Genomic DNA, 26268 nt, shown 5'->3' with positions numbered 1-26268 from the left:
AGGACAGGAAGGGAGGGAACCGGAGTGACCGGACTTCATGGGAACTTCCCAGTCTTGTTGGGTTGAGATCCCGCCATGATACAAAGAGCATTGAATGGTTTAGCCACACCACCTAGAAGACAGCAAGGAGAAACATGGGGCTACCTTTTATAATTAACCATGTCATTTGAGGTTACCTAAACCTGGATCTAAACATCACCTTCCCTGCACAGCCCTACTAAAATTCTTCCTTTACCCAGTTTCCTCTACATGCATCCACACATATGTATATATGCATGTATATATATGTACATCTCTATGTGCATACATATATTAAACTGTACTATATCTTATTAAGTACCTACTTAATAGTACCTCCTTCTGGCCTAGGGGCCAGAAGAGATTCTAAGTTTAGATTACACACAAGCCCTGCTCTTATGAAGTGAATAGGTTAGTTAGCTTTATTCCAATGTATGTACACTATTATATTTACACACACTCACACACACACACCTGACTCTTCCTTGGTATGACCAGAGGACGCAATTAAGCTCCTAGGCAGCATACCCAGAGATTTAGGATCTTGCTAAAAGAAAATTAAAAGAGATGCATTGTAGCAGATTTAGAGTCTATAACTCTGTTCCTAGAATAGTTTCAGGTAGCTGAATCTGTTAAAAACTCAGTGGGTCTGCAATGCTTAGCACATACATTCTCTTGCTGCTGTACTAGTAACAATCGAATATTCAATTTAATCAATGGGGAATCCCAACAAAACATTGACCTCTCCTCTCCTTCCCCCACAAATAGACTTGGTAGTGTTATCCTAATTAAGATAAGCATAGCATGACTGGTGTTAACAAGTGGGGAAAACACAATGCTTGAAAGGCAATCTGAAGTTGTCATGGCCTTCCAGGACTATAAAAACTCAGCTGTACAGATGAAGACTTTCAGCCAGCAGTAGCTAATTGGTATGAAATCATCAGCCTGGCTGTGAGAAAACCTCATCTTGCAACATCATCTGAGCAAGACTACATATTATTGTATTAATAATTTTCCAATACCACATGAGTGATTTTCATACACAAGCAATATGCATATATTCACACATATGTATACACTCATGTGTACATATACCCACATGCACATTTTAAAACATTTCCTAATAAATACTTGTGGGATAAAAGGCTCATTTTTAATATCAGAAACCAAAAAAAAGAGTTGATCTGAAAATCAGTAATTAGAACCTTGCTGATTATTAATTAATCAACAAGTATTTTTGTTGTTTAGCTGTTTCAATTATGTCTGACTTTCTGACCCCATTTGTGGTTTTCTTGCCAAAGATACTGGAGTAGCTTGCCATTTCCTTCTCCAGCTCATTTTACAGATGAGGAAACTGAGGCAAACAGAGTTAAGTGACTTGCCCAGGGTCACATAGCTGGTAAGTGTCTGAGGTTGGATTTGAACTCGGGTTTTCCCAATGGCAGGCCTGATGCTCTTCTCCACTATCAGCTAGCTGCCCCCAAATATTTGTGCCAGGTACTCTACTAGGTACTGAGGAAGTAATGACATAGAGAGTCTCTGCCAAGAAGCCTACATATTATTAGGTAGAACAATCTCAACCCCACATGAAAAATGTATATAAAAACAAATACAAGGTTATTTTGGAGGCCACTGGGGTAAAGGTCACTGGAAACAAAAAAAGGAGGTGATTTCGTCAGTGGAGCGTACTACAGACCACCGGGACGGACAGAAGAGAGGGAGAGTTTTCGAAACAGATCACAAGTTTGGGACAAAGACGGGGGCTTTCAGTTATCAAGGCATCTGCTAGCATCCATCAAGCAGCTAACAACCTCTTGATTATTCTTCATGATAATGTCATCCTTCAAAAGGTAGAGGAACCGAGGAACCACCAATGGGAGATTCAACATTAGATTTATTTCTCAGTGTAGGGAGTTAGTTATGCATTGCTACAATGGAAATAACGGGAATGCCAATGGAGAGTAACCACTCCCTCCTAGAGCTGGTGGTAGAGGAGAGGAAAGCCAGGTAAAGTCCTACATGCAGAAAGAGCTAAATTTGGGGGAAGCACATTGCAAAAGGCTTAGAATAGGACAGGCAGGGTGCCATGAGCTAAAACTCTACAGTGAAAGGGAGTCTAGGAAGTAGAGGAAACCCTAGAGAACAATATTCTGAAGACTTAGAGGGAATGGATTACAGTGAGGAAGACAAAAGGGAGTTGTCTGAAGAGACTGATGCGGGTGCACAGGGAACTCACCAACCAATAGAGGTTTTTGTTTTTTTTCTTAGTAACATTTTCCCCAATTACACATAAAAACAATTTTTAACATTCTTTTTAAAAAATTTTGAATTCTAGAATTTTCTCCCTCCCTCTTCACCACCCCACCCAATGGTAAGCAACTTGATATAGGTTATACATGTGCAATCATGCCAAACATATTTCCATATTAGTCACCAAAATAGATTATATATACATATACACATATATAGGTGTACACGCATATATGTATATATACACATATAGTCACCAAAATAGATTATATATACATACATATATAGGTGTATACACACATATATGCATACATATAGTCACCAAAATAGATTATATATACATATATAGGTGTATATACACATATATGTATATGCACACATATAGTCACCAAAATAGATTATATATACACACACATAGGTGTATATATACTCACAGTCACCAAAATAGATTCTATATACATATACAGGTATACACACATATGTGTATATATATACAGTCAACAAAATAAAGGATATATACACACATATGTGTATATATACATATAGTCACCAAAATAGATTCCATATACACATACACACATATATAGGTGTATACACACAGTCACCAAAATAAAGCATATATATACATACACATACATAGGTGTATCCACACATATATGTGTATATATTCACACATATAGTCACCAAAGTAGATTATATACCTATATATGTGTATACATAGACACACACATATAAATACAGTCACCAAAATAGATTATACATACATATACATACACATGTGGTGTATATGAATATATGTATATATACACACATGGTCACCAAAAGATATTCTATATATATATATATATACATGAATATATTTGTGTATATGCATATATACATATACACACATAGACACATACAGAGAGACAGAGAGGGAGAATGGAAGTAAAGACAAGTAATAGAAAATGATTAGAGAGTGTGGTCCTATCCAGATCATTAAAACTCTGAATGAGCTGAGGCTGGCAAGGGAATCTAAGGACAGTAAAAAGGGGCTGGGCTTGTTTTGGTCTTTAGAAATATTGAAAGAAAAGGAGGGTCAAAGAAGGAATAGGACTTCTGCTTGAGTAGATGGGAGGGACAACCAAGGGTAGGCAGAACTGAAGGCAGAAGGAGAATGAATTGGAATGGGAAATGACAGAACAAAAATGGCCAAAAGGGAATTGATACATGTTGAAGAAAAAAGTATTACTACTAATACTGTACTCTTCAATTTAGGCTCAAGTCTGCCAGAAAAAAAAAAGTTTTTAAAATTTAATTTAACATTAATCTAGCTTGGAGACAGAAATGTCCAGACTAGAACACTCCTCCGACATGATTTCTCGCCAAAAGGCAAAGTCAGGTAGCATTTATAGGAACCTTGAACATGGAAAAGATCACAGTGTGTAAAAATGCAGCTTGGGTAATATTCCAGAATTATTGAGAAACCAAGTCTCTTTCCCCTTCCCTCTGGGACCATTTGCCTCACTCTGAGAGTTCAGCCAAGGGACCTTCTCCCTTCTGTGGATACCTTAATTCTTTTTCAGTGGAGAAGGGTAAGTCCTAGCACTAATCACTTCATATGGGTGGGAAGGACAAAGAGTTAAGTTTAGTTATTACCCTTAATCCATTTTCCTAAGAAAAGCCTTTTTGTCCCTGACCTATTACCCATTTTTCCAGGGGGCTTTTCCAAGGATTTTGGAAAAGGAATTTTTAGAGCAGAGAAATATTATTTAATATTTCTAGACAAACTTAAAAAAAAGTTTTTCAAATGGATTCCACAATACTCAAGATAAATAAGGTAACAGATAATATAAGAGCATCTGGCTACTCACAATAAATTCAAGTCACCAGGACAAGCTAATTCCTCTGTCCCTAAAAGAATCAGCAGATGTGATAATTGAGCCAATTCAATGGTATTTGAAAAGCAATGGAGAACAGGAAAGATACTGCAACACTGTAAAATGCCAAATGACCCATTTTGAAAAGAAAAAAAAAAGGAAGGCAAGAAAACAGAGTCTGCAGAGTATAGGACAGGGAGTTTGACTAAAGTTTCTTGAAAGTTCTAGAACACACTATTAAGAAATGGTTGGTGAACATTAAGAAGAATGATGATGACATTTTTGTTGAGCTTACTATATGTCAGGCACTGTGCTAAATGCTTTATAAATATTATCTCATTTGATTCTCAAAGTTGGTGCTATTATTATTCCCATTTTACAGATGAGGAAACTGAGGAAAACAGGGTTAAGTGACTTGCCCAGGATCACACAGCCAGTAAGTGTCTGAGGGTAGATTTCAACTCGTCTTCCTCCAGGCCCAGTGCTCTATCCACTGTGCTACTTAGCTGCCATAGGAAGCAATGATTAAGAGGAACCAACATGGCGGCTTCAAGAACATGTTATAGTTAATGAAACTTATTTCCTTTTGTGGGGGTGGGGGGGAGATTGGGGAGCAGGGTTAGGGGAATATTAGAGATACAGTTTGCCTAGATTTTATCAAAGCATTTTGGGGCAGCTGGATGGCTCAGTGGACAGAGCACTGGGCCTGGAGTTGGAAAGACCTGAATTCAAATTTGGTCTCAGACACTAGCTGTGTGACCCTGGGCAAATCACTTACCCTCTGCCTTAATGCACCGGAGAAGGAAATGGCAAACCACTCCAATGACTTTGCCAAGAAAACCCCATGTACAGTGCTGTCTACCCACCAGCTCTTCCATCACAGGGGAGAAGAGGCTAAGGAAGGGGTATCCAAGGCAGAGTTAGGAGGACGGAGATGAGATTGGAAGCCATCAGTTTATCCTGGAAGGAACATCTTGTTCTGTGGATCTGAAACCCAGCAGAGCTGCAGATTCAATGACCTGAATAAAGACATAGATACCAGGGTATGCTGGAGCCAACTGTCCAAAGAGCCGGTTGTTAAACTTTCAGTGGCAGCATTTACACCTGGGAAACCAGCAAACACTAAAAATAAGGGCTTGATTTATTGCTTTGTTGGTCTTCTAGTCTTGAGAAAGTGATAGTGAAAATATTAATAATGCACATTAAAGTTATAATTGTGTTGTGTGTACATTTTTTTTCCGAGAGTCAGTTATTAAATATTTACCCAGCATCTCCTTGCATAAATAGGGCAGCTTAGTGGATAGAACACTGGGCCTGGAGTCAGGAAGACCTGAGTTCAAATCCAGCTTCAGAAACGTCCTAGCTGTGTGACCCTGGGCAAGTCACTTAACCGTGTTTGTCTCAGTTTCCTCATGTGTAAAATGAACTGGAGAAGGAAATGGCGACTACTCTGGTATCTTTGCCAAGAAAACCCCAAATTGGGTCATGAAGACGCAACTGAAAACACCTGAATCACAAAAACAATAACATAGAGTGGCTTAAATTTAGCAAAGCACTTTACACATATTATCTCATTTTTTCCTCACGACAACCTGGATGGTTGGTGTTATCATTATCCCCATTTTTCAGATGAGAAAACTGAGGCAGGCAGCGTTTCAGTGACGACTAGGGTCACACAGCTAGGGAGTTATCTGAGGCAGGTTTCGAATTCAGGTCTCTGTGCCCTGAACTCAGGGCCCAGTGCTCTTTCCACATTGCCAGTCCATCACAATGACAAACAATGAGGCATGTCCTCAGCACCGGACAGGGTCCTAGGGCTGTCATCTGCTCCTATAACCCCTGCTGTGTCTCTATGCACCTGTCTCTCTGGCTCCCTGTCTCTGTGACTCTGTCCCTCGCCCTCTTCCTGTGACCATGGCTGTGTCTCCATTTCCGTGGCCCTCTCTGTCTCTGGGTGCCATCTCTCTGCCTCCAGCACGGGCCGGCTCATTCTGCCCCGTCCTTTGGGGCTCAGCATTCAGACCTCCCCCCACCCCCCACCCCCCGGGGTGGAGGCAGGAGTGGGGCTGCTTCCCAGAAGGCCTTCTGCTGAGAATGTCTGGCAAGGAGGGCTTCCCCACACTTTCTCAATTGGCCCTGCCTGCCAGGGGAGGAGACTCTAGGCTCAGAGACTGGGCAAAGGCTATGTCTTTCCTGACGAGTGGAGGAAGGGCTTGAGAACCCTCGCAAAAAACACAGAGGAGACATGGGTTGTTCCCGCTGCTTGCCGAGCTTAAGCTTTGCTGATGCTGGGCAGATTAAAGGATCCACCCCAGGAAGCTCCAGCAGCCAGTTTCCCAATGTCCCTTCATCAAGGCTCAGAGAGACTGTGGTTTAGGTTTGCATACCCTCCCCCCCCCCGCCCCCAGCTCCCCTCAGTAGGTTCCTTTTGTTGTTGCTAAATCCCCTCCAACCTCCCCTTAAAATCGCCAGCAGAGCCGAGTGGAATTCAACACCCAAACAGTCACACAAAGCCCCGAATTAATAGCTGGCTTTGTCTGGGCACAGATGTTCCGCAGCTTGGAGAATGGGGCGAGCTTTTCCTGCTACTTGAGTTAACTGTGCTGACTCCAAGCTCGGGCCGCCCCAGGCTGGGGAACGGAGGAGAAGAAAGGAGAGGAGAAAAAGAAGAAAGCCAAGGAAGATATGAAAAAAGAGGTGGAAAGTGAGGGGGGTGGAGAGAAAGAAGAAAAGTAGACTGGGGGAGAAGAGGAAGACAAGAAGGCAGAGGCAGAAAGCAAGAGAGGTGCGGCCTGGTTTGCCCTTGGAGATAGCCACCCACCCCTCCTGAGCCACGGTCGGATTCATTTATTAACTCATAAACACACAGGCCACTGTCCTGTCTCGGTCCCAGGTGGTCATCTTCTCAATTGGGCAGTGAATAAGAATTTATCCAGGGACAGGCATTGTGCTGTGTTGGAGATACAGAGTAAGGCAAAACACTGTCCCTGCCCACAAAGGAGTTCACCTTCTTATGTGGGCGACACACACAAATAATTAGGTACATGTAAGATGTGTGTGTGCATGTGTGTAATACACATGCACACATGTAGTGATGGGGGGATTGGGGCTGGGGGAGGCATCCTGCAGGAGGGAGAACATTCCAAGCCTGTGGCCAACGAAAGGCTCAGTGGTGAGATGGAGAATAACCAGAGGCCAGTGTCTGTTGATCACTAGAGTTCTCAGAGGCAAGAAAAGTTGAGATAGAGGAGACTTCGGGGGGCCTCTGAAGTTCTTCCCAATCATCACCAGACTCTCTAAGAAGCCTTAGTAAGGCCCAGAGGACAAGTGCCTTTGTCCCCTTAACCTGGATTACCCCGGCGTTAGCCCCAGCTCCTCCAGAACCTAAACTCCAAGACAGGCATTAGATGTAGAACCAGCAAAGCATGGGACAAGAGAGGTAGAGAGAAGGAGCCAGAGGGGTTTACAGCTTGACTGAAAAAAAATGAGGTGGGGGAGAGGACAGGGAGACAAGCCAGAGTACAGAGTTAATATTTTCCTTCTGTACTGGGAGGTTCCCTCCTAAATAGTTGGCCTGAGCACACTGAGCTGTGGGATATTCACATGTAAGCCAAACATACTAAATGTAGGCTAGTGACATGTAATCCAAGCATGCTAAGCTGTGAGTTACTGATATGTAACCCTCCCATGCTAAGCTCCAGGAGGGTCGCAGGTGAGTTGTGGGATAATCACATGGAATGAGTCAGGCATGCTAAGCCGTGACCATTACACATGAGTTAAGCATGCTAGACGGTGGGAAAATCAGATGTGAGCTGGGTTAGGAGAGAGTCAGTCACATGTGAGTGGAGGTGGAAGGAAAGAAAGGAGAAAGCATTTATTAAAAGAGTGCTATGGGCCAGGTACCGTGCTAAGAGCTTTACAGGTATCCTCACAACAACCGTTTGTGATGGGTCCTGTTATTATCCTCAGTTTATAGATGAGGAAACTTCGAGGCAGACCGAGTTTAAATGACATGCCCAGGGTCACACAGCTAGTAGATATCTGAGGCTGGATTTGAACTCAGGTCTTCCTGACTCTAGGCCCCATGCTCTATCTACTTCACCACCAGCTAGGTATAAACAAATACCTTGGTAATAATCACCTGGACACTGAACTGAAATAGGAACCAAGCATTCTGAACTGTGGGTGAACACATATGAAACATCAACATAAAAAATAGTGGGGACACCAAACATGGCTGGCCACCACGCCTGGAATGCACTCCCTCCCACTCCAGCTCAAGTCCTGCCTCCTACAGGAAGGAAGCCTTCCCTATTCATTCTGTCTGTAGTTGGCTTTGTATGTTTGCTTGCATGTTGTCTCCCCCGTTAGACTGTAAGCTCCTGGAGGGCAGGGGATGTCTTTTTCCTTTTTTTTTTGTATCCCCAGAACTTGGCACAATGCCTGGAACAGAGCTGGTGCTTAATAAATGTTTATTGATTAGCTGATTGATGGAGGAAAACATGATCAGTAACATATGTGGTTGTTTTCCTTTCTGTTCTTCCTAGTTCTGATTTTCCCCAGAAAGCTGGGCTTAGAGATAACCTCTTCCCACAAGAAACTGGGCCTCCCCTTGCAGAAGGCATCTAACCTGTGGGGTCTGAAGAAATGCTGGCTCATGTCTAGGCTGCTGGAGTCATTCAGGCCATAGCTACCCCATGTTGGTGACCACTATGGTTCCCAGGAATGCCTCGGTACTGTACTCCCTCTGTGTATGGGGATTCCAGGGCTCAGCCTGAAACAGGCAGGCCTCCGAGGACTGAAGGAGACCCTGCCTCTCCTGGGCACCCACATCCTGATGACATCTGGCTGGGCTGTTTCTGGTGTCAGTATCTGGGTCTTTCCCTTCTTGGAGGGTCCTACTTTGTCCGTTTGCTCCCTAAGTGGGCAGTCTGGTGTCAAAAGAGGGTGAATGAGCAGGCATATCACCGGCCACAGATGTTTTCCCCTGTGAGCTGCAACACTTACCAGCTGGGCAAGTCACTTAACCTTAGAAAGCTTCAGTGACAGGGATAATAATTATTTACCTGATAGGATTATTATGAGAAAAGTCCTCTGTGTACCTTAAAAGAATATAGAAATGGGAGTTATTAATGTTATCATTACCTATCAACTTGATTTGTGGCCTTCTTCCACGCATGTCCTTCTATCCTTGAATAGTCTGTGTTTTCAGCACTAGCTTCTGCATTGGAGTCCCAGCCCCTCAACTAGGGGACCCTTGTAAGCCAGAGAGAAGAGAACTGATCTAGGTTCCAGACCCAGCCCCAGAAACTGCATGTGTGGTCTTCAGTATATAATCTGACATCTCTAGTCTTCAGTTTTCCTATTTGTAAAATAGGGATGATATCTGCCATACTACTTTTCAGGGCTGAAGTCACTACTGACAGGTAGGTAGGGGATCCAGATAGAGCTTGGGACTTGGGGTCAGGAAGACCTGAGTTCAAATCCTACCTCAGGCCCTTATTAGCTGTGTGACCTTGGGCTGGTTACTTAAGCTCTCTCTGCTTCAGTTTTTCATCTGTAAAATGGGGATGATAGCACCTACCTCCAAATAAGACAACATATGTAAAGAACTTCTGTGCCCCTTAAAGCTAGCTATTATTATTAGATATAAAGCACTTGGAAAAAGTTCAGGGTTGATGCAAAAGTTAAGTATTAGCTTATTATTTTATCTGCACAGTGCCTACGGAGACATGACAAAGCCTTGGTGGATGATTGAAAAAAATAATAATGGGCTTCTGTTTAGCCTCTTAAACCAAGGCCAGAATAGAGTGAATGTGGATTGTGTTTCTTGTCTTCATTGGTGTCTGGTGTAATCCTAGTGCAGAGAGAAAAGCAGTCCATGGCAGGTCCTAGATACAACTACCATGTTTCCCCGATAATAAGACCTATCCCGAAAATAAGCCCTCCCCTGACTGTGTAAGATTCCTCTAAAATAAGCCCTCCCCCGAAAATAAGCCCTATTGAGATTGCTACTGTAGTGAAGGTGATCCCCTGCGCTACACGCTACATTATGGTACCCTCTGTATGCACCGTCTCCCCCTGTGAAATGCACGCTGCGCTCCGAGCTGCATCCAATCAGAGCTGCAGCAGTGAGCGCGTCATCCTGTTCTTCCCCAGTGATTTGCTTGCTGGCGCCATTGAAAGCAGTGCCGCGGAGGAGAGCTGAGGCAGGACAACATAAGCCTTAACATAAGTTTTTCTTTCCAAAAAAATTAATAAGACAGTGTCTTATTATCGGGGAAACACGGTAGCTTGGTCACAGGCTGACTCTCCCTTCTCAAGGTCTCAGTTTCTCTATCTGCAAAATGGAAATAATAAGGCTAGACCTTTCCCTCCTATCTAAGGCTCTGAAAATAAATTAAATCACTTGGGCAAGGCACCATGCGGTCCTCAAAGGAAGCATTATGAATTTGGAGAATTCCTTTTAATCATTCCTATTACTATTATTATTCTTAATTAATCTGGCTGTAATACATGAAGGCTTGGGCATCAGCCAAATGCATTTTAATAACTTTCTGTGGAGACACACATTTCCTGGTTGTATTATTGCAATCATTATACTCATTTGATCAGGAATTCTTAAACTAGAATTTTAGAAGTTTAAAAAAATATATATTCTGATAATTGTATTTCAATATAATCAGTTTCCTTTGTAATACTATATTTATTTTATTCATTTAAAAACATAATTCTGAGATAGGGTCCCCAGACTTTACCAGACTGCCCATGGGATTCATTCATGGCACAAAAAGGGTTAAGAACCTCTTCCCCAAGGCCTTTTCCAGCTTGAAAAATTCTGTATTTCTATTACAATCAATGGACATTTTAGGGTATGTGTGTAGGGACAAACATGTGTAGGGTGTTCTTCTCTATTTGAGCCATTAGGTTTTTCATGTTCCTTTCATTTTTTTGTCTTCCCCTTCATTCTTTATCTGCTGGAAACTGAGATTGTGAAGGCCAGGGATCTAGAAGATAAGGGGTTAGAGGACAGTCACTTTCTCATTCTTCCCTAGCCCAAATCCAGTCTTCATTTTCTTGAGTTCTTCTGACAGTTTTAATAACCGCTAATATGGGCATCTTCCCCACCCCCAGCACCCCCTATAATTCCACACCCCCAAGGCCAGTAGCTTTCCGTTCCACTGAAGCTTTCTGTTTCTTCTCACTACCCTCCTCCATTAACCCCCCAAACTACCCTTGACCCCCAGTTCCCATCTGAGCCATGGGTAGTAATACAACCCACTCAACTTCTTGGTCCCAGGACTAATAAGGCCAACCTGCACCGTTCCTCACCTCCCACCCCAGCTCCAAGGTCAAGGAAACCCCAAAGTCAGCCACGAGCCCGGTATTCTTCCTTCCAGGACTAAAACAGATCATGGAAATCTGGTTTTCCTCCTCACCACCACCACCATCTGATTCTGCTTTCCTTCACTTTGACAGGCTCATGGACACCCAGACCAAAGAGCCGACCCTATTAGATCCCAGAGCCTCCCACCCCAGCCCATCCCTCATTCCACCTCTTCTGCCGCTGCCCCCGAGAGCAGCAGTCTATGGTTCAGGGCCCCGTCTGCAGGCTGGTTTTAAACAACTCCGTCAAAGCAGCTCTTGCCATCTCTGCTGAGCCTCATAATTTTTTCAGTATGAAGGCAGAGATAAAGGAGTAATTTGTTCTACACACATAGATTCCATAAGCCTATGTTTAGACTCCATAATCCCCATCCCAGACTCATATTAGTGATTTTCCCCCCTCCCTTCCTGCCTGGTATATTGGAGGTCGGCGAGCCCTAGACAGGAAACAGTGGCCTCTCCAAAGCGCAGTTGGGGAAAGCACTTCCTCCATCATCTCTCCTAGTCCCTCATCTGAGAGGTCCAGGATGTGTCCTGAATGTTGTCATAAAAGTCTCACCACTTAACAAACCCTATATGCCCTGTCTCAAGCCTAGCGCTCCACCCCAACTCTTGGAGGTATTTCCTCAAACTTCAGGTGGAGGGGGACATACAGGCCTTCTCCCCTAAATTCCTCCTCCCTACATGCAGGAAGCCAAGACCTCAAAAAGTGAAAAGCCAATAAAAGGGTGAAATATGTTCCTATGAACTGAAATGGGGAGAGGATCCAGTGGTGGAGAGGTTCAGCTTGAAGTCACTTGTGTTGGCTCCCAAAGGGAATTCAGAGACCCATTAGACTCCCCCCGATTGGGGTTCATTTCATTAGGATTCTGGAGTCATTGGGGGTGGGGTGAGAGGATGACAGAGGAAAATCATATTCTCTGGAGATGTGTTTGGTTTGGATGACCTGAATGCACTTACAATGTGCTGTTTTAGGAGTTACCAGTCCAATTTTGAGGGGTAAGCCGCCAAAGTTTGGGGTGACATTTCCCAGTGCATCCAGAGACTCTGACTGGGGCCTGTCCCAGATAAAATTGTTAAGTCAGCACCAGTCATCTTTCCTGTTTCTGTCCCTTTTCCACTGTTTTCATTGCGGCTTCTCACTCTTCACTTCCTCCTCACCTCCAGCACCATTCAGGTGCCCAATATCTTGTTCTCCCAGCAAAGCAAGCAATAAGATAGACTAATTCACACTGAAGTATTAATGACTCAATATATTACTCCTCTTAGAGATGTTTCCATTTGTCTTTACAGGAAGAGTCCCAGAAAAGGGGCTAATGTTTAACCGAAATTAACAAAACTTATAGGTAGAATTTCAGGCATAGTAAGTAGAGTGTAGAGATTTTGGGGGAAGCCAAATTTTCCCACCATCACTCAAATTATAATACACAGGCAATTATTTATGCTTACTAGGCATAAGGCCAGCCCTGCTGCCAGTCTCCCCACTCCCCACATTCTTGATTCTGTGATAATTCTCAGGATTTGGCTAATGCCACAGTGATTGGTGACTCAGATCTCTTGTTGAGTGAGGCAAGAGAGGGATTTTAAGGGAACTGGAGCCCTTGGATTCTCATGAGTCCCACTTACATTCTAGAAGAGATGATGGAGGTAGTGCTTTCCCGAACGGCGCTTTGGAGAGGCCCAATGCTCCAACTCATCACCCTGGGGCCACAGAAAATATTGGAGGGAGGAAAAGAGGGGAAACATACAATTCTAGACAAATATTTGCTGTGGATCATTTCTGTGAAAAAGGTTTTCTGACCAGTTGTGTTCAGGTTACTTATTCTGAATTCCAGAGAGAAGCCACAGCTATCACTCTGGTTTCCACCACGACAATCCACAAATATCTTGCTAGACTCTTAATTATATCTCTTTTAATTCCAGTGCCTTCCCTCTGTTGATTATCTCTGATTTATTCCATCTATATTATTGTCTGTACAGTTGTTCCATGTTGTCTTCCCCATGAGACAGCCCTTTCTTGTACATATCCCCAGCGCTAAGCACAGTGCCTGGTCCAAATTGAAAGCCCTAATCTATAGAAACTCTAAAATGGAATGGAAAGCAGGATGCATTTGAATGGATATTAAGAGGAAAAGGCAGCAGAATCTCCACTTAACCTGCAGTGTTAGGGCAGAGTCTTTTTAAAGATGACTTTACAAACTAGGATTAGTTCTAAACAAAATTATGAAGTAGGAAAACCTTGTCACTTACACCCTTTCTATTCCGTATGTCCTCCCTCTATCCCTTCTATTTTCCTCTGGTCACCTGGAGCTCTCCACATGAATAGTGTGCCCAATGAATGGCCTTTCTTCCTAGTAGTAGGATGCCCAATGCTCCAATTTTATTCCTTCGTCCTCTCTCCCAACCAAACTCTCCTTCCTTCATGCTGTCATTTCAGCCAGCTACCCAAAGGCCAGGATATGACCAACTGATTCACAGTCAAGTGTTAAAGATTAAGGACAACTTAATATTACTTCACCTAGGAGCATTTGGTCTTTAAAAGAGCCATCCTGGAGAGGGAAATGCTTAAAGGGAATTACTCTGTGATGGGGAATTTAAAGGTGTTTGTTAAGTAGAGTAGATGGGGAGTGTGGAATTGTCAGGGTATGACTCTCCTTGAATCATAGAGAGGTAGTACAGTTCAGAGCTTGGAGTCAGGAAGACCTATGTTCAAATCTCATGTACCTTACTTTTCTCATGTGTAAAATAGGAATAAATACTACCTATTATATCCACCTCATGTAGTTGTTATGAACACTTTTGAAGATTTTAAAGTACTAAGTGACAGTTATTCTCCTCCCTCACTCTCTCCATGATTTCATCATCATGGGGAACTCCCAATATACAAACTCCATTCACCAATACAGACCAATGCCTGTCCCAAATACTCAAATGGATCTGAGATGTTGTTGATTTGGGAATTTCCTCTAACAATGTAGATTGCTGTGCCCCTTGTCCAAATCTTCTCACCAATTTACCATAAGAAGTTTAGCCGAAGTGTTGACATTTTGAGGTTCCAGTGGAACACCTGTCATCTCTTACCTTTGCCAGATAACTGGCCCATCTTCTCAGCATCCATTTCCTTGATGGTATCTTTTACTCCTGCTCTTCTTTGAAGGTACCCATATGCTGCATCTTGGTCACACACATTCCACCACACATGCATTCTCCATTATGCATTATCAGTTTTAGAGATTATTGTATTCCATGTCTCACTGCCATACAGCAACTCTAGAAGAAGAATATAGGTATTAACAAAGATGGGGTTTTATTTCCATGGGAAAGTTGGGTTCATTAAGAGAGCTTTGTATTTTCCCAAAGGAAACTTGACTGTTCTCTTCTACCTGTTCAACTATGGATCCAACTTGTCCACCTATATTGTCTGCCCCAAGATATACCTTGTTTCCCCGATAATAAGACACTGTTTTATTAATTTTTTTGGACAGAAAAACACCAGAGGGCTTATTTTCAGGGGAGGGATTATTTTAATGAACATTGACAGCAATTTTAATAAACAGGTAAATGTGAACAAAAAAATGTACCTCTATTCAATAATGAATTCAATAAAGAACAGGATGACGTGCTCACTGCTGTACCTCTGATTGGATGCAGCTCGGAGTACGGAGTGCGTTTCACGGGGGGAGGGGGGGGCGGTGCATACAGAGGGTACCGTAATGTAGTGTGTAGTGCAGGGGATCACCTTCACTACAGTAGCAATCTCAATAGGGCTTATTTTCGGGGGAGGGCTTATTTTAGAGAAATCTTACACAGTAAGGGGAGGGCTTATTTTCGGGATAGGTCTTATTATCGGGGAAACACGGTACATACTGATGGACAACACCTAAAGGCTTTCTATACAGAAGCATTAATCTGGGAAATAGACATTTTAAAAAATTTAGTTGGTCTCTCCCATGTGGATGGTCAGGGCTAACTCCCATAGTTAGAGATCTCTTCTAAGAGGCCCCACAATGTCACCGGGGGTGGTAACACCAGCACAATGTGATCCTGAAACATGAGCATCTCAATGAACTCACCATTCACAGAGAAATCTCCCTCAACTTAGACTCTGCAATGGATCTCCTCAATCATAGTGGCTAACACAGCTGGTGAGCCTATTGTTTTATATCTTGCCTGATGTTTATGATCATTGAACAAGGTTATTTTTGTGATCATGTCTTTAAAGGAATTCCAAATGACTGGATGGGAGAAACTGCTGGAAAAGTCTTTAAGTGGTGTTTTGCTCTATTGAACTAAATGTTTTTACATATTCAACAAAGAATGAGATCGATGGAATCTGACATTCTACCAGGTAATTGTAACATGATAAAGACAACATCCATTGTTGAATATCAATTGTAAAAGCCTACTTGTTCCCTACTGAAATTCTCATTGAGGATGCCCTCCATTTTTATATAGATTTTGTATAGGTGGGAAAGTAGACACACAGGTGAGTAGAGGGTTTTCTTGGTTCTCTCTCTTGCCGTCCCTCCCTCCTTCTCTTTCCCTCTCCCTACCCCCCCCCCCCCAACAAGGGCAGAAATTGCTTTCCACCTCTTTGGTACCTTCTAATACCTTGCAATCCTTAGCACTTTTTCAGTCATGACTCCTTCAGCGTAGACCTCCTCTGTAAACTCTTGCCCTTCCCATCTTTGGTCTCCTTAGTACCATTTCTCCCTTTTCTATAAATACATCTAGTACTGTGATGTTAGGGTCTGAGGGTAGGGTTCCACTCTCCTTGATGGCAAGAAGTTTGTAACAGTATTCTTGAGAGATCTTTCCCATTTTTCTTCTATTTGTGGTCTTTCCATTTTTGTCCTTAACTGCTTCTGGGATGGTGCTAAGCTTTCTTTCAATGGGTTTTATTCTCCACTGCTTCTCGCTGCTTTTAAAGAAGATACTATTCATCATTCTTCTTCGTGATTTTGTGAATAAGTTTACATTCTAAACTGGTATCACATTTGGTCACTGTCCTCTGCTTCTTAACTGTCAAGTTCCTTTCTGAGGGTCACTTGTGTCAATAGAGTCATAGGAGTTAAACATCTGTATAAAATAATGGATGTCATTGCTATTTCTGAGATTAATTTCCCATTTTTCATTCCTCATTACTTGTTAAAATAGTTCAGGGTTGTTGCAATTGTATGCCGTATCTTTTCTCATTTTTCTTGCTTTTTACTAATTCTGATCATTTAATTTGGTAGTTTTGTTTATTTTTATTTTTTACTGATCCTAATCAACAACTGATTTGCAATTTATAGATATGCTATTTGCCTGAAGGGTTAAATGACTTGCCCATGGTCATATAAACTAGTAGGTGTTAATCAGAACTTTGAATTCAGGTCCTTCTGACCCCAAGATACAGCCTTTATTCACAATTACTATTACTATATTATCTAGGTGAGGTGGGCCCTATTATAGTCTTCCAATACACTCTCCTTCAAATGTCTTTCAAATGCTCTAGGTTAGGAATGCAAGGGTTAAAAGGCTTTCTCAACCACTGTTTCAATAAGTATTGATATAGCACTTTAAGATTTTCAAAGGACTTAACACATAAGATCTCATTTCATTCTCATAACCACCCTATTATTCTCATAATCCCCCATGAGATGGGGATAATAAAACTTTGGAAGGTTAAGACATTTGCTCAGCTCTATATAGCTAAGTGTCTGAGGCAGGATTCAAACCCAGGTCTTCCAATAGTCCATATAGACTTTCCCAACTCTAAGAAATCAGGAAAGGTAGCTGTCAAAAAGTAGCAAGGGGAGATCAAATGATAATGTGGGAAGGGGTTAGAGTAGGGGAGTCTCCCAATGTTCCCATTTCTACCACCCCTAACTCTGGCTGAGTCTATTGCTCTTAAAGCTGAGGACAGCAAAGCAAGGTCTGGGGCCTTCAACCTCTTCCTCTGAAGGTGGGGAGGTGGATACAATTGAACAATGGAACCACACAATTTAGACAGCACTTTGCTATTGTTTTCAGGAAGCCAGCAGAGCAGGAGGCAGTAAACTGCTTTTCAGAGGCACCTTAACTCCTTACATTTAAAAAATAAAAACAATGACCGGCAGGGACAACAACCACCCTTTCAATAAGGGGGAGGGGGGAGGGGGAAACGCGGATACTCCAGGAGAGACTGGCCCGCTGGTTTAGGGCCACAAAGAAGGTGTGGAAAGGCCAAGAGAATGTGTGTGTGTGTGTGGGGGGGCAGTTGTACTCCAACTTCCCACAGCCACGTAGGGCATATCCCAAAGGGAGCAGTTAGAGAATAGGAATATTTAAGTCAGCAAGAATTCAGTTTGGAAACAAACTTTCCAGAAATACTATCATGGGCTTCTCCCCTGGTCCTCCCACTCACTCTCCAGATTTCTTAGGGTTTGAGTTCCAGCAATCACTTTCCACTATTGAGAGAAAGACATTATTTGCCATAAGGCTCCTAAATACAGGAGGCCCAGGTAGTTGTAGAAGAAAGACAAAAAGCTATTCTGTATCTGGGATACCAAAGCAATGAACAATGCTGGCATTGGCCTTCCCCTCACCAGTTATTTACATTTTGGGGGTGTCCCATAAAAAGGCAACATAAAATTCCTCTATCCAGATCTGACTTGGATTCTAAGACCACAAAAGGTCTGTGCAAGGTGGTTAACTTCTGAAATTAAATTAGGGATGACAAGCAGCATTACACACTGAAATTAAAATGGCAGTATGGATTCTGAAAACCATACAATCGGTGAGACTGCATTTAATATCATATAAGTCCCTCAATGAGTATTTGTTTGATGACAACTTCTTCACAAGCTAGGGAACTGAGAGATCCCTTCTATTTCCCAACAGCTCCTCAGACTACTTTCAATTGTTAAAAAAAAAAAAAAAAAGGTGGAACAATATGAGAACAGGGGAAAGTTTGGGGTGGAAGATAGAGTTCAAAGCTGATGGCAGAATGAAAAAAAAAGCTCGTTTAAAGACAGACCAGCTGCATTTAAATCTCACTGCAACCGATGGGGGGAGTTGGGGAGGGCAATACTGTACTAGAAATCAAAGAGTCCACAGTTAAGTCCTGGTTTGATTATGATACCTAGCTTTGGGAACATGGACCTTTCCCCTCATGTACAAAATATAAGAGTCTGTTTAGATTGTCTCCAGCTATGAGTCTATGAAAATTCTACAGACATTATTACTAACTAGGTCCTAAAATATGTCTTCAACTTGGACAGCATTTGTCTAAAATCATGCATTTGGCAAGACATATTAGCTCACCTATAGGTAGATGGCATACAGATACCTATCTGTATCTAGTTTTAGGGTTACTAAATAGTCCCTCATAAGCACCCTGTGATGCGTATCATACAACAACACAGAACACGTCAGGGATGGAAGGAAGCTCAGAATATTCCATGTCTTTCCTATTCTACAGATAAGAAAACTGAGGCTGAAAGATGTTAAACTACTTGTCCATGGTCATAGTCAAGCATCAGAGTGGAGACTTGAACAGCACTTTCTTGCTATCCCGGCCTTTCAGCAATGTTTATTATCTATGTTGACTTTTATCACAGAATGAGATCCCCAGAGGCCGTCTGGTCCAACCCACATTTGAAAAGGAATCCCCTCTGCAAACCACCCAAGCGGTCTTTTCATAATATACAAATTGTGTGTATTTTGTCTCTTCTCAATAAGACTGCAGACTCTTTGACCAATGTTCAAAACACATTTGGTTGATTTACTATATTTTAATTAATCATAATCAGAGAAAAAAACCATCACATTTTCAACAACTCATGTAGATGGGAAAGGCAAAAAAACACAAACATAACTCTATCCTTTTAACTGTTTATTGTATAATATAAAACTACAAAAGTAAGACTGCTTATTTCCATGTACATTTATCCAATTGTTTAGATTACAGCCCATACCTACATGTGAATACAGTAATCTGGGTTCAGATGTATATGTCTGTAATATTGCATAGAAAAGGCACAGCTCTAAGGTCTGTGGGGGAAATTACAGCCTCCTTTTTGACAACACGCCCTTCTCAACAGCCATACACCAAACATTTCACACTATTTACACCTTTTCCAGAATCTCTGCTGTTTATATGTATGGATTACATTTATCTTTAATAGTTTTCTTCACAAAAGTGCAGAATCTTATTAATTTTATTGTTTTTAGCAAAATTTTAAATTGGCTCATTCTCAAGAATCAGTCAGCTTCAATTTTAAGGAGCACCAAAAAGCCTTTTGAAAGCATGTAGGTCACACAAACCTCTCTAGGATCAATGTACCTGAGTGTGGCAGGAAATTAACCGTTTCTCATCCAAAACATGCTGAATGTGATGATTTGAATTTTGGCAGGCAGTGTAAAGGTCAGATTCAAAAAATCATTTTGAAACAATCCAGGGTGTGAACAGACAGCAGAACCCCCAACTCCTGCACAAAGTGGGGAGGGGGTTGTCAGCATTTTTCACTAGTCATTTAAGAAGGGCACCCTGGGGTTTTCTTAATTCATTGCTTACCACAGAGGTGATTCATAAATTTAAGCTTTAAAATATTCCTTTCTCTACCTCAGGGCAGCGAGGGTACCCCAAGGGAATGCAGTATTTAAATGCATCAAATGATATGAATGAGAAAGACACTCAGGTGTGTATCTGAGGCTTGTTTCTGACCCTTTGGCATGAACAAGCATGTCAATTTGGTTGCTCCTTCCTTGATAAAGGGAAAGCAATGCTATTAAAAATCTTTTTAAAATCGACCCTTTAATGCTTGATTTTCCTAAAAATTTGGGGATTAAAACAATCTTCATCCATACCTTTTGCATATTTCAAATAGATCCACATTAGAAAAGAGTAAAAATAAATGTGAACCGTGCATACCATGAAAAGAACCCAGTTCATTTTCTGAGTCTGGCTCTGATCCCCTTTTTAATACAGATTTACATTCCTACAAGAGAATACATTCCTACCATACATTCTGTACATGTTACAATCCAGATGTTGTTAGCTTCACAATAAAATAAATATATTTACAAAGAAAAAGGAATAAATAACTTATGAAAAAAATCACTTCAAATTCAAAGCTTTTTCATTCTGCTCTCATCTTGCCACTTCATTGCACATCATTGTCAATAAATGTCACTGCCACCCCCCACACCCACCCCCACACCCACCCAAGCCTGGCATGCGTCTTTTATAAAGGCTCCTCAAACTGCCTGTTTGACTCTGAACTGTTCATGATGCCCAGATTGTAAAAGGAAATGTTACTGCTAACGAATGGAATCTTCTGTAAGTATGTCCCTGGAGAGCTGGGGCTTAGGGGACCACAATAAAGATGGTTCTGCCTTTCTGGTACTTCATTTTGTAAAAATAAAAACAAAATTTAAAACCTGATGGTTCTGCCCTTTTAAAATGAACCACCAGTTTCCCTTATCTTCCTTATTAAAGTGTGTGTGTATATGCTCACATATGCAGACACACACACTCACATACCTATACATATACACACACATATATGTATAGGCATATACTTACACACACACATATATTCATTCTCTATTTTAACTCTAGCTTCAAATAAGGGATTTTCAAAGAGTAAGTTTTGGGCAACACTTCATTGATTTGTAAATGGTGCTTTTTTGAACAATCACCTAACATATGGTATTTGTTTAAATACACAACTTACCAATCCAACGAAAGTGTGGTTGTTCTAAGTTACTGTAAATAAGTTTTCAACAATGGTAGATCAATTGTTTACCATGTGATTGTTCTGAACAATCAGCACTATTGTACATAAACATATATATGTGTATGGCATGTGGCTATTTTCCTGGGTTCTCCAATTATACAAATCTTGGAATCTGAGGGCAGGATTGTTTTTTGACAAGGAAGAGAAGAGCCAAAATTGAGCAATCAGAATTACACGGGCTGCAAAGTAACATAAGCCCCATTTCTATTTCCTCCACTGAATATGGTCCCTAATCCTACCAAGAGATAATGCCTAATCTATCTGCAGTATCAAAAAAAGTGATGGGTATTAAGGTTGCTTGTAAGGGAACTACAATTCTATAAGTTTCTTGCTGCTTCACTGAGTTGATAAGTCTTTTAAAAACAAAACTCAAGGGGGATGAAAGTAAACTAGGGTCCTGAAGGATTTTACACATGAACCTTTTGACTTGTGTGAGTAATTTATCTGCTTTGTCATGTGCATTATATTACTATGTAGACTATCTATGGCTGGTTTAAAGTGCCATTTTATAAAGTTATCCTTTTAATAGACAGAAAATACCCAATTTCATCCATGGCAAGAAGCGAGCAGAACTGATGACTGAATATTGTCAAATGACAAACAAAACAAAAAACCCCATAATTTAAAATTTCTTAAATAAATATAAAAGTTATTCCTAAAGAAGCCATATGCATTTCAACAATATAGGTTGCAACTTGCACGCAACAGCTAAAGTACCATGGCAGGGGGAGGGGAGAGGGAGCCCTAAAATGCCATAAACTATTTCAGCAACAGGCATGATACATTGCAAACATTTTTAAATTAAATGTACACCACAATGAATAAAAACGCTATTGGTGCAGTAACGAAGACTTCTCAGGTGTTATGGGAGGGAGAGAAGAAACATGCATAGAAAGCTGTGTTTGTATATTCTGGTACAACAGGCCTATAGAGTGTAAAGCAGTTAACGCAGTTGATGAAAGAACCAACCACGCTGGAGATGCCAAGTGATGTAATGTGACTAACTCCAGTTTCCACAGCAATGGATATTAAAGTTAGAGTCCATCCAGTGCAGATAAGAGATGAGCTTCACTGCAGTAATACTGAAGATGCCATTTTCAGCACTTATCAACAGAGTGAACAAATGCTCCAAGGAAGGGGGGAGAAGGAAGGAAGAAGAATGGTATAAGATGATTCAAATAAATGATGTATGCCTTTTAAAAATGCAATTTAAAAACAAAATAAACTTACTCTTAAAAGGTATTTTCATTCCATAAAATGATTGAGTTTAATAAAATTCAGTTCAGATGTGATGATTTTCTAGAAAGCTAATTAAGTTCAAGTCACAGAGAAAATTATGTTAAAAGGAAACATTTGGGTTCAATTTTTAAAAAATTAAAAACAGTAACTTGGCATACATACTTGAAGGCTAAGTTTTCAGTAGCCTTCCTCTCAAAAGAGAAAGCTACAGAGAACCATCACTTTGAACCCAAGTTTCACAGCTATTTCCTGCCAACTGTTTAATACAAGTTTTATGAGTAGACATGGCTCTAGGTTTGGAAATCACAGTAGTACACAGGTGTTTTTATACCAGGGAGTTGGTACTTGTGAAACTTGGGTGAAATATCTCCTGGCCCTTTCTTAAAGCACTGTGTGTTTGCATTTAGGGATATCAACTGCAGATTAATTTGATCTGATTTTCTCTTTGCACCATACACATATAAAACATTACAACTCTGTATAAAAGTACAAGCGCATCTTGTACATTTGAAGTATGCAGGAACTATGTGAGCAAATCCTATCAAAATAGCTATTTTGTGTGTATAAACAGCATTTGTTTTTAGAAAAACAATATAATAAACTGCAGAATCTGTACAAAAATATAAAATAAATTTGGGCAGCAGTTTCTAAACAGCCATGTAAATGCAACACTTAAGAGGAGTAGTTAATGCCTCCAAAAGGCTGAATTGCTAAGTCAACCTACACAGGGCTAAAATGCCAAAAAAGATACTGAGATTATCTAAATAATAAATTTTTTACCTCTTGCAATAAAACTTATAGAAAAAATAGACAAATATGCACATGCAATTTACAGCTTTCCCCAACTTAATCCTTGTGCTTCACTTTTTTTTTGTAGTAACAATGTAGTAATATTGTCTTCAATATGTATTCTTTCCTATACCAGGATATTAGGTCTTCTTTGAGGAACCACTTAGAAACACATTAAAAGTGGTCATACATGGATGAAGGCACTCCAACTCTGCTTGAGGCAAAAAGTACTAGTGTGATCCTTTTTTTTTTTCTGGAAAAGGCGAGCAAGGACGATGCATGCACAGTGCTGTGAAAACACTACCAAGTGTGTCTGTACTGGTACAGAAGGGAGTCTCTAGGCTCTGATGGGCTTTACGAGCCAACAAGCACCTCCATGATGTGGTCCAGTTCTGTGAGGTCCATTTTGAAAGGCTGGCTGGGGGCGACGGGCTGACTGCTATAGGGAGCTAGCGTCTTCAGGAGGTCGTCTGCAGAGACAGGAGCCATCTTGGAGGCTGCCCCCGCAGCAGATGTGCAGGGGTCAAAGTCATACATTGATGTGTCTATGTCAGCAAACAGAATGTCATCCAAGGTCAAGTCCGTCAGAAAGCCTGTGGAGGTTGTTATCTCAAAGTTTCCGGGCAGGGAGTCCATGAGTTTCGAGTCAGGGGTCCGGCTCTCCTGAAGGCCCTCGGGTTTCTGACCATGAGACTGGCCGGAGCCTTCTTTAGCGCTGTCAATCGCTGCTGCTACTGCGGTTGCTGCTGCCTCGGTGGAGGTAGGTGTTGGACAGAGCTCCTCGATTTCATCCAAGGCCGAGGAGAAGCTGTCCTTTTCTGGTTGGACGGTTGGAGGTGGTAGTTTCGTAGGACCGTTGGGTTGGACGGCCTGAGAAGTGCAAAAAGTGTCGTCCTCCAGCAGAGAGGCCGGGGTGAGGCAAGACTCTAAGGACGTAGTGTTTACTAAGTCAGCGGGGTGGGCTGGGGAGGAGGTGAGATGGCTGAAGGCAGGCTGGGCCTCCCGGTAATCGTCCCCCAGTGTGTCAGCTGGCTGAGAAGTGGTGATGAACACGGGTCTCAAGCTGCCTTCCTGTTTGAGTTCCTCCTGAATCCGCCTCAACATGTTGTTAATTAAAACTGTCTTCTGCAGGCTTGGCTCTGTCAGCGGCCTGTGGTTATATAGTTTCATAAGGGAAATGTTGAAGATAGTCTGGCGCTGTAAGGTGTAGGACACCTTAGATGGACCATCAGTAGGAGACACAACTTTGCCTTCCAGCCCATCTTCATGCTCATCAAACTTCCGTTTTCCTCCTTTACCCAACATATATCTGCAAATAAGAGGAATCGGGAGAAAAATAAAATTTGTGACTTAAAAGACATTTCTGTAATCAAAATGAATCATCAAAATGTAACCTGGCTATTGGGAGATTAGACCATATGAGCATACACACTGCTATCAGGAGAGACCCAAGCACTTAACCAAGGGCAGATGTTTTAATAAAGTAAGGTTAAGGAGAAACATCTACACGTGTAAAATTGGGGTAATCTGCTTCCTATGTGTGTATGCATTAATGTTTTATCACTTGTTGGTCTGTTAAATATACATCTTGAGAAATGTGTACAACACAGCTGAGTTGCTATGGAGACCACAACTTTGAACTTCCCACTTCATGCTCTTGTAATTCTCAAGTCAAACATTATGAGTTTTCTGTCCCTCTCTCCCCTTCTCCAAGTAAATTTTTATATAGAAAGAGAAACATCTCAACACTACTGATCAAAAGAAATATAAATACACACACACACACACACACACACACACACATATATATATATATATATATAGCCTTTGATGGTAGATTCACAGCACTGTGAACTCATGTATACATCTCATAATATTACAAATGCAATTTGATTGAAAGGTACTGAATCAGAGTCCCTGGAGAAGAAAAACGTACAATTTTCGAACTACCACATGTGACTAAATTATATCTGGATAGTTACACAAACTTGTTAAAGTACAGTGAGGTGCTTGGGTTTAACAGTAAATGACAACAGTGATACAGAGCTTTCCTTGGAAGGCCCTTCCACAATCAGATGTAGGAATCTGTGGTATTCGGGCTAAGTTTTCCTTTGGCTCAGTTTCACCTTATACATGCAAGGTCCGAATAGAGCTGAATTAATTTCCAAGTAATTTTCTCTTGTTAGCTACACTGTTGCCCATGCTGTTAGGGACGTCCCTTTGCTTCCAGCTGAACAGACATGCAGTTTACCCAGAAGAGTTCATCTAACTATTCCAGAGAGATGTACATCTACTTTATGTTTTTTTAGGAGGAGATACATAAAGAGAGAGGAGTAAATGCCACAGTTTCTCATAGTAATGTATTCTGATTTTTCAGGAAACCTGACCAGACTTTTCTCCTTATGTCTACTCTAAATCACTCTTACAAGTGTCTTATTTGTCAGAGGGCAACTTGGCCACTCAGTAGAAAAGAACCCTTCCCACTCTCCAAGGATATTGTCATCTACTCTTCTATTCTCTAAATTAAATAATCCTGGGGCCTTTACTCAAAGGTCTTACTTTATAATCCTTTAATCATTTTGTTCCTAGTCACTAAATCCACTCCAAGTTCTCAACTTACCACTGAAGGTGAAGAGTCTAAACCTGGATATATGACTCTTGTATGAAATAATATGTTACATAAAATATGGAAAAATTCCTATGCTTTTATGCCCAGCATCCACATCTGTTGCCTTAAGAACATTATTAGCTGACTCAGCTCTAGTACTTTTCTAAAATCTTCATATATAGCAAATGATTTTCCTTTCCTAACTCATAGTTTGTTTTTCTTCTGTGACATTTCTCTTTACTGAAGACCACAATGATAGTTTCTGATCATTTTTCCAACATGTTCTAGCTATTTAGTTGTTTTTAAATTATAAATCTCTTCTAGGGGACAGCTAGGTGGTGATGTGGAGTGAGTA

At 41.3% G+C, this 26268-nt stretch overlaps 1 protein-coding gene across 5 annotated transcripts in view; it reads right to left on the bottom strand.

Annotated features, from left to right (window-relative positions):
* Window positions 1-19358: 19358 nt before the first annotated feature.
* The window catches only part of SERTAD2 (SERTA domain containing 2), a 158473-nt gene continuing 151563 nt past the window's right edge, over window positions 19359-26268 (bottom strand). For all 5 annotated transcript variants that reach the window (XM_069068971.1, XM_069068969.1, XM_069068970.1 and 2 more), the window contains one exon: window positions 19359-24614. In XM_069068971.1, coding sequence (XP_068925072.1) covers window positions 23660-24610 — 951 coding nt within the window. In that variant the 5' untranslated portion in view covers window positions 24611-24614 and the 3' untranslated portion in view covers window positions 19359-23659. The remainder of the gene's footprint in view (window positions 24615-26268) is intronic.

The sequence above is a fragment of the Petaurus breviceps genome, unplaced genomic scaffold (assembly GCF_028583685.1).
Source record: "Petaurus breviceps papuanus isolate PSGF00001 unplaced genomic scaffold, PetGlider_PUasm1.0 90775, whole genome shotgun sequence".
Classification (NCBI taxonomy): domain Eukaryota; kingdom Metazoa; phylum Chordata; class Mammalia; order Diprotodontia; family Petauridae; genus Petaurus; species Petaurus breviceps.
Note: the sequence above shows the minus strand (reverse complement) of the source record. Positions and strands in the feature narration are given on the sequence as shown.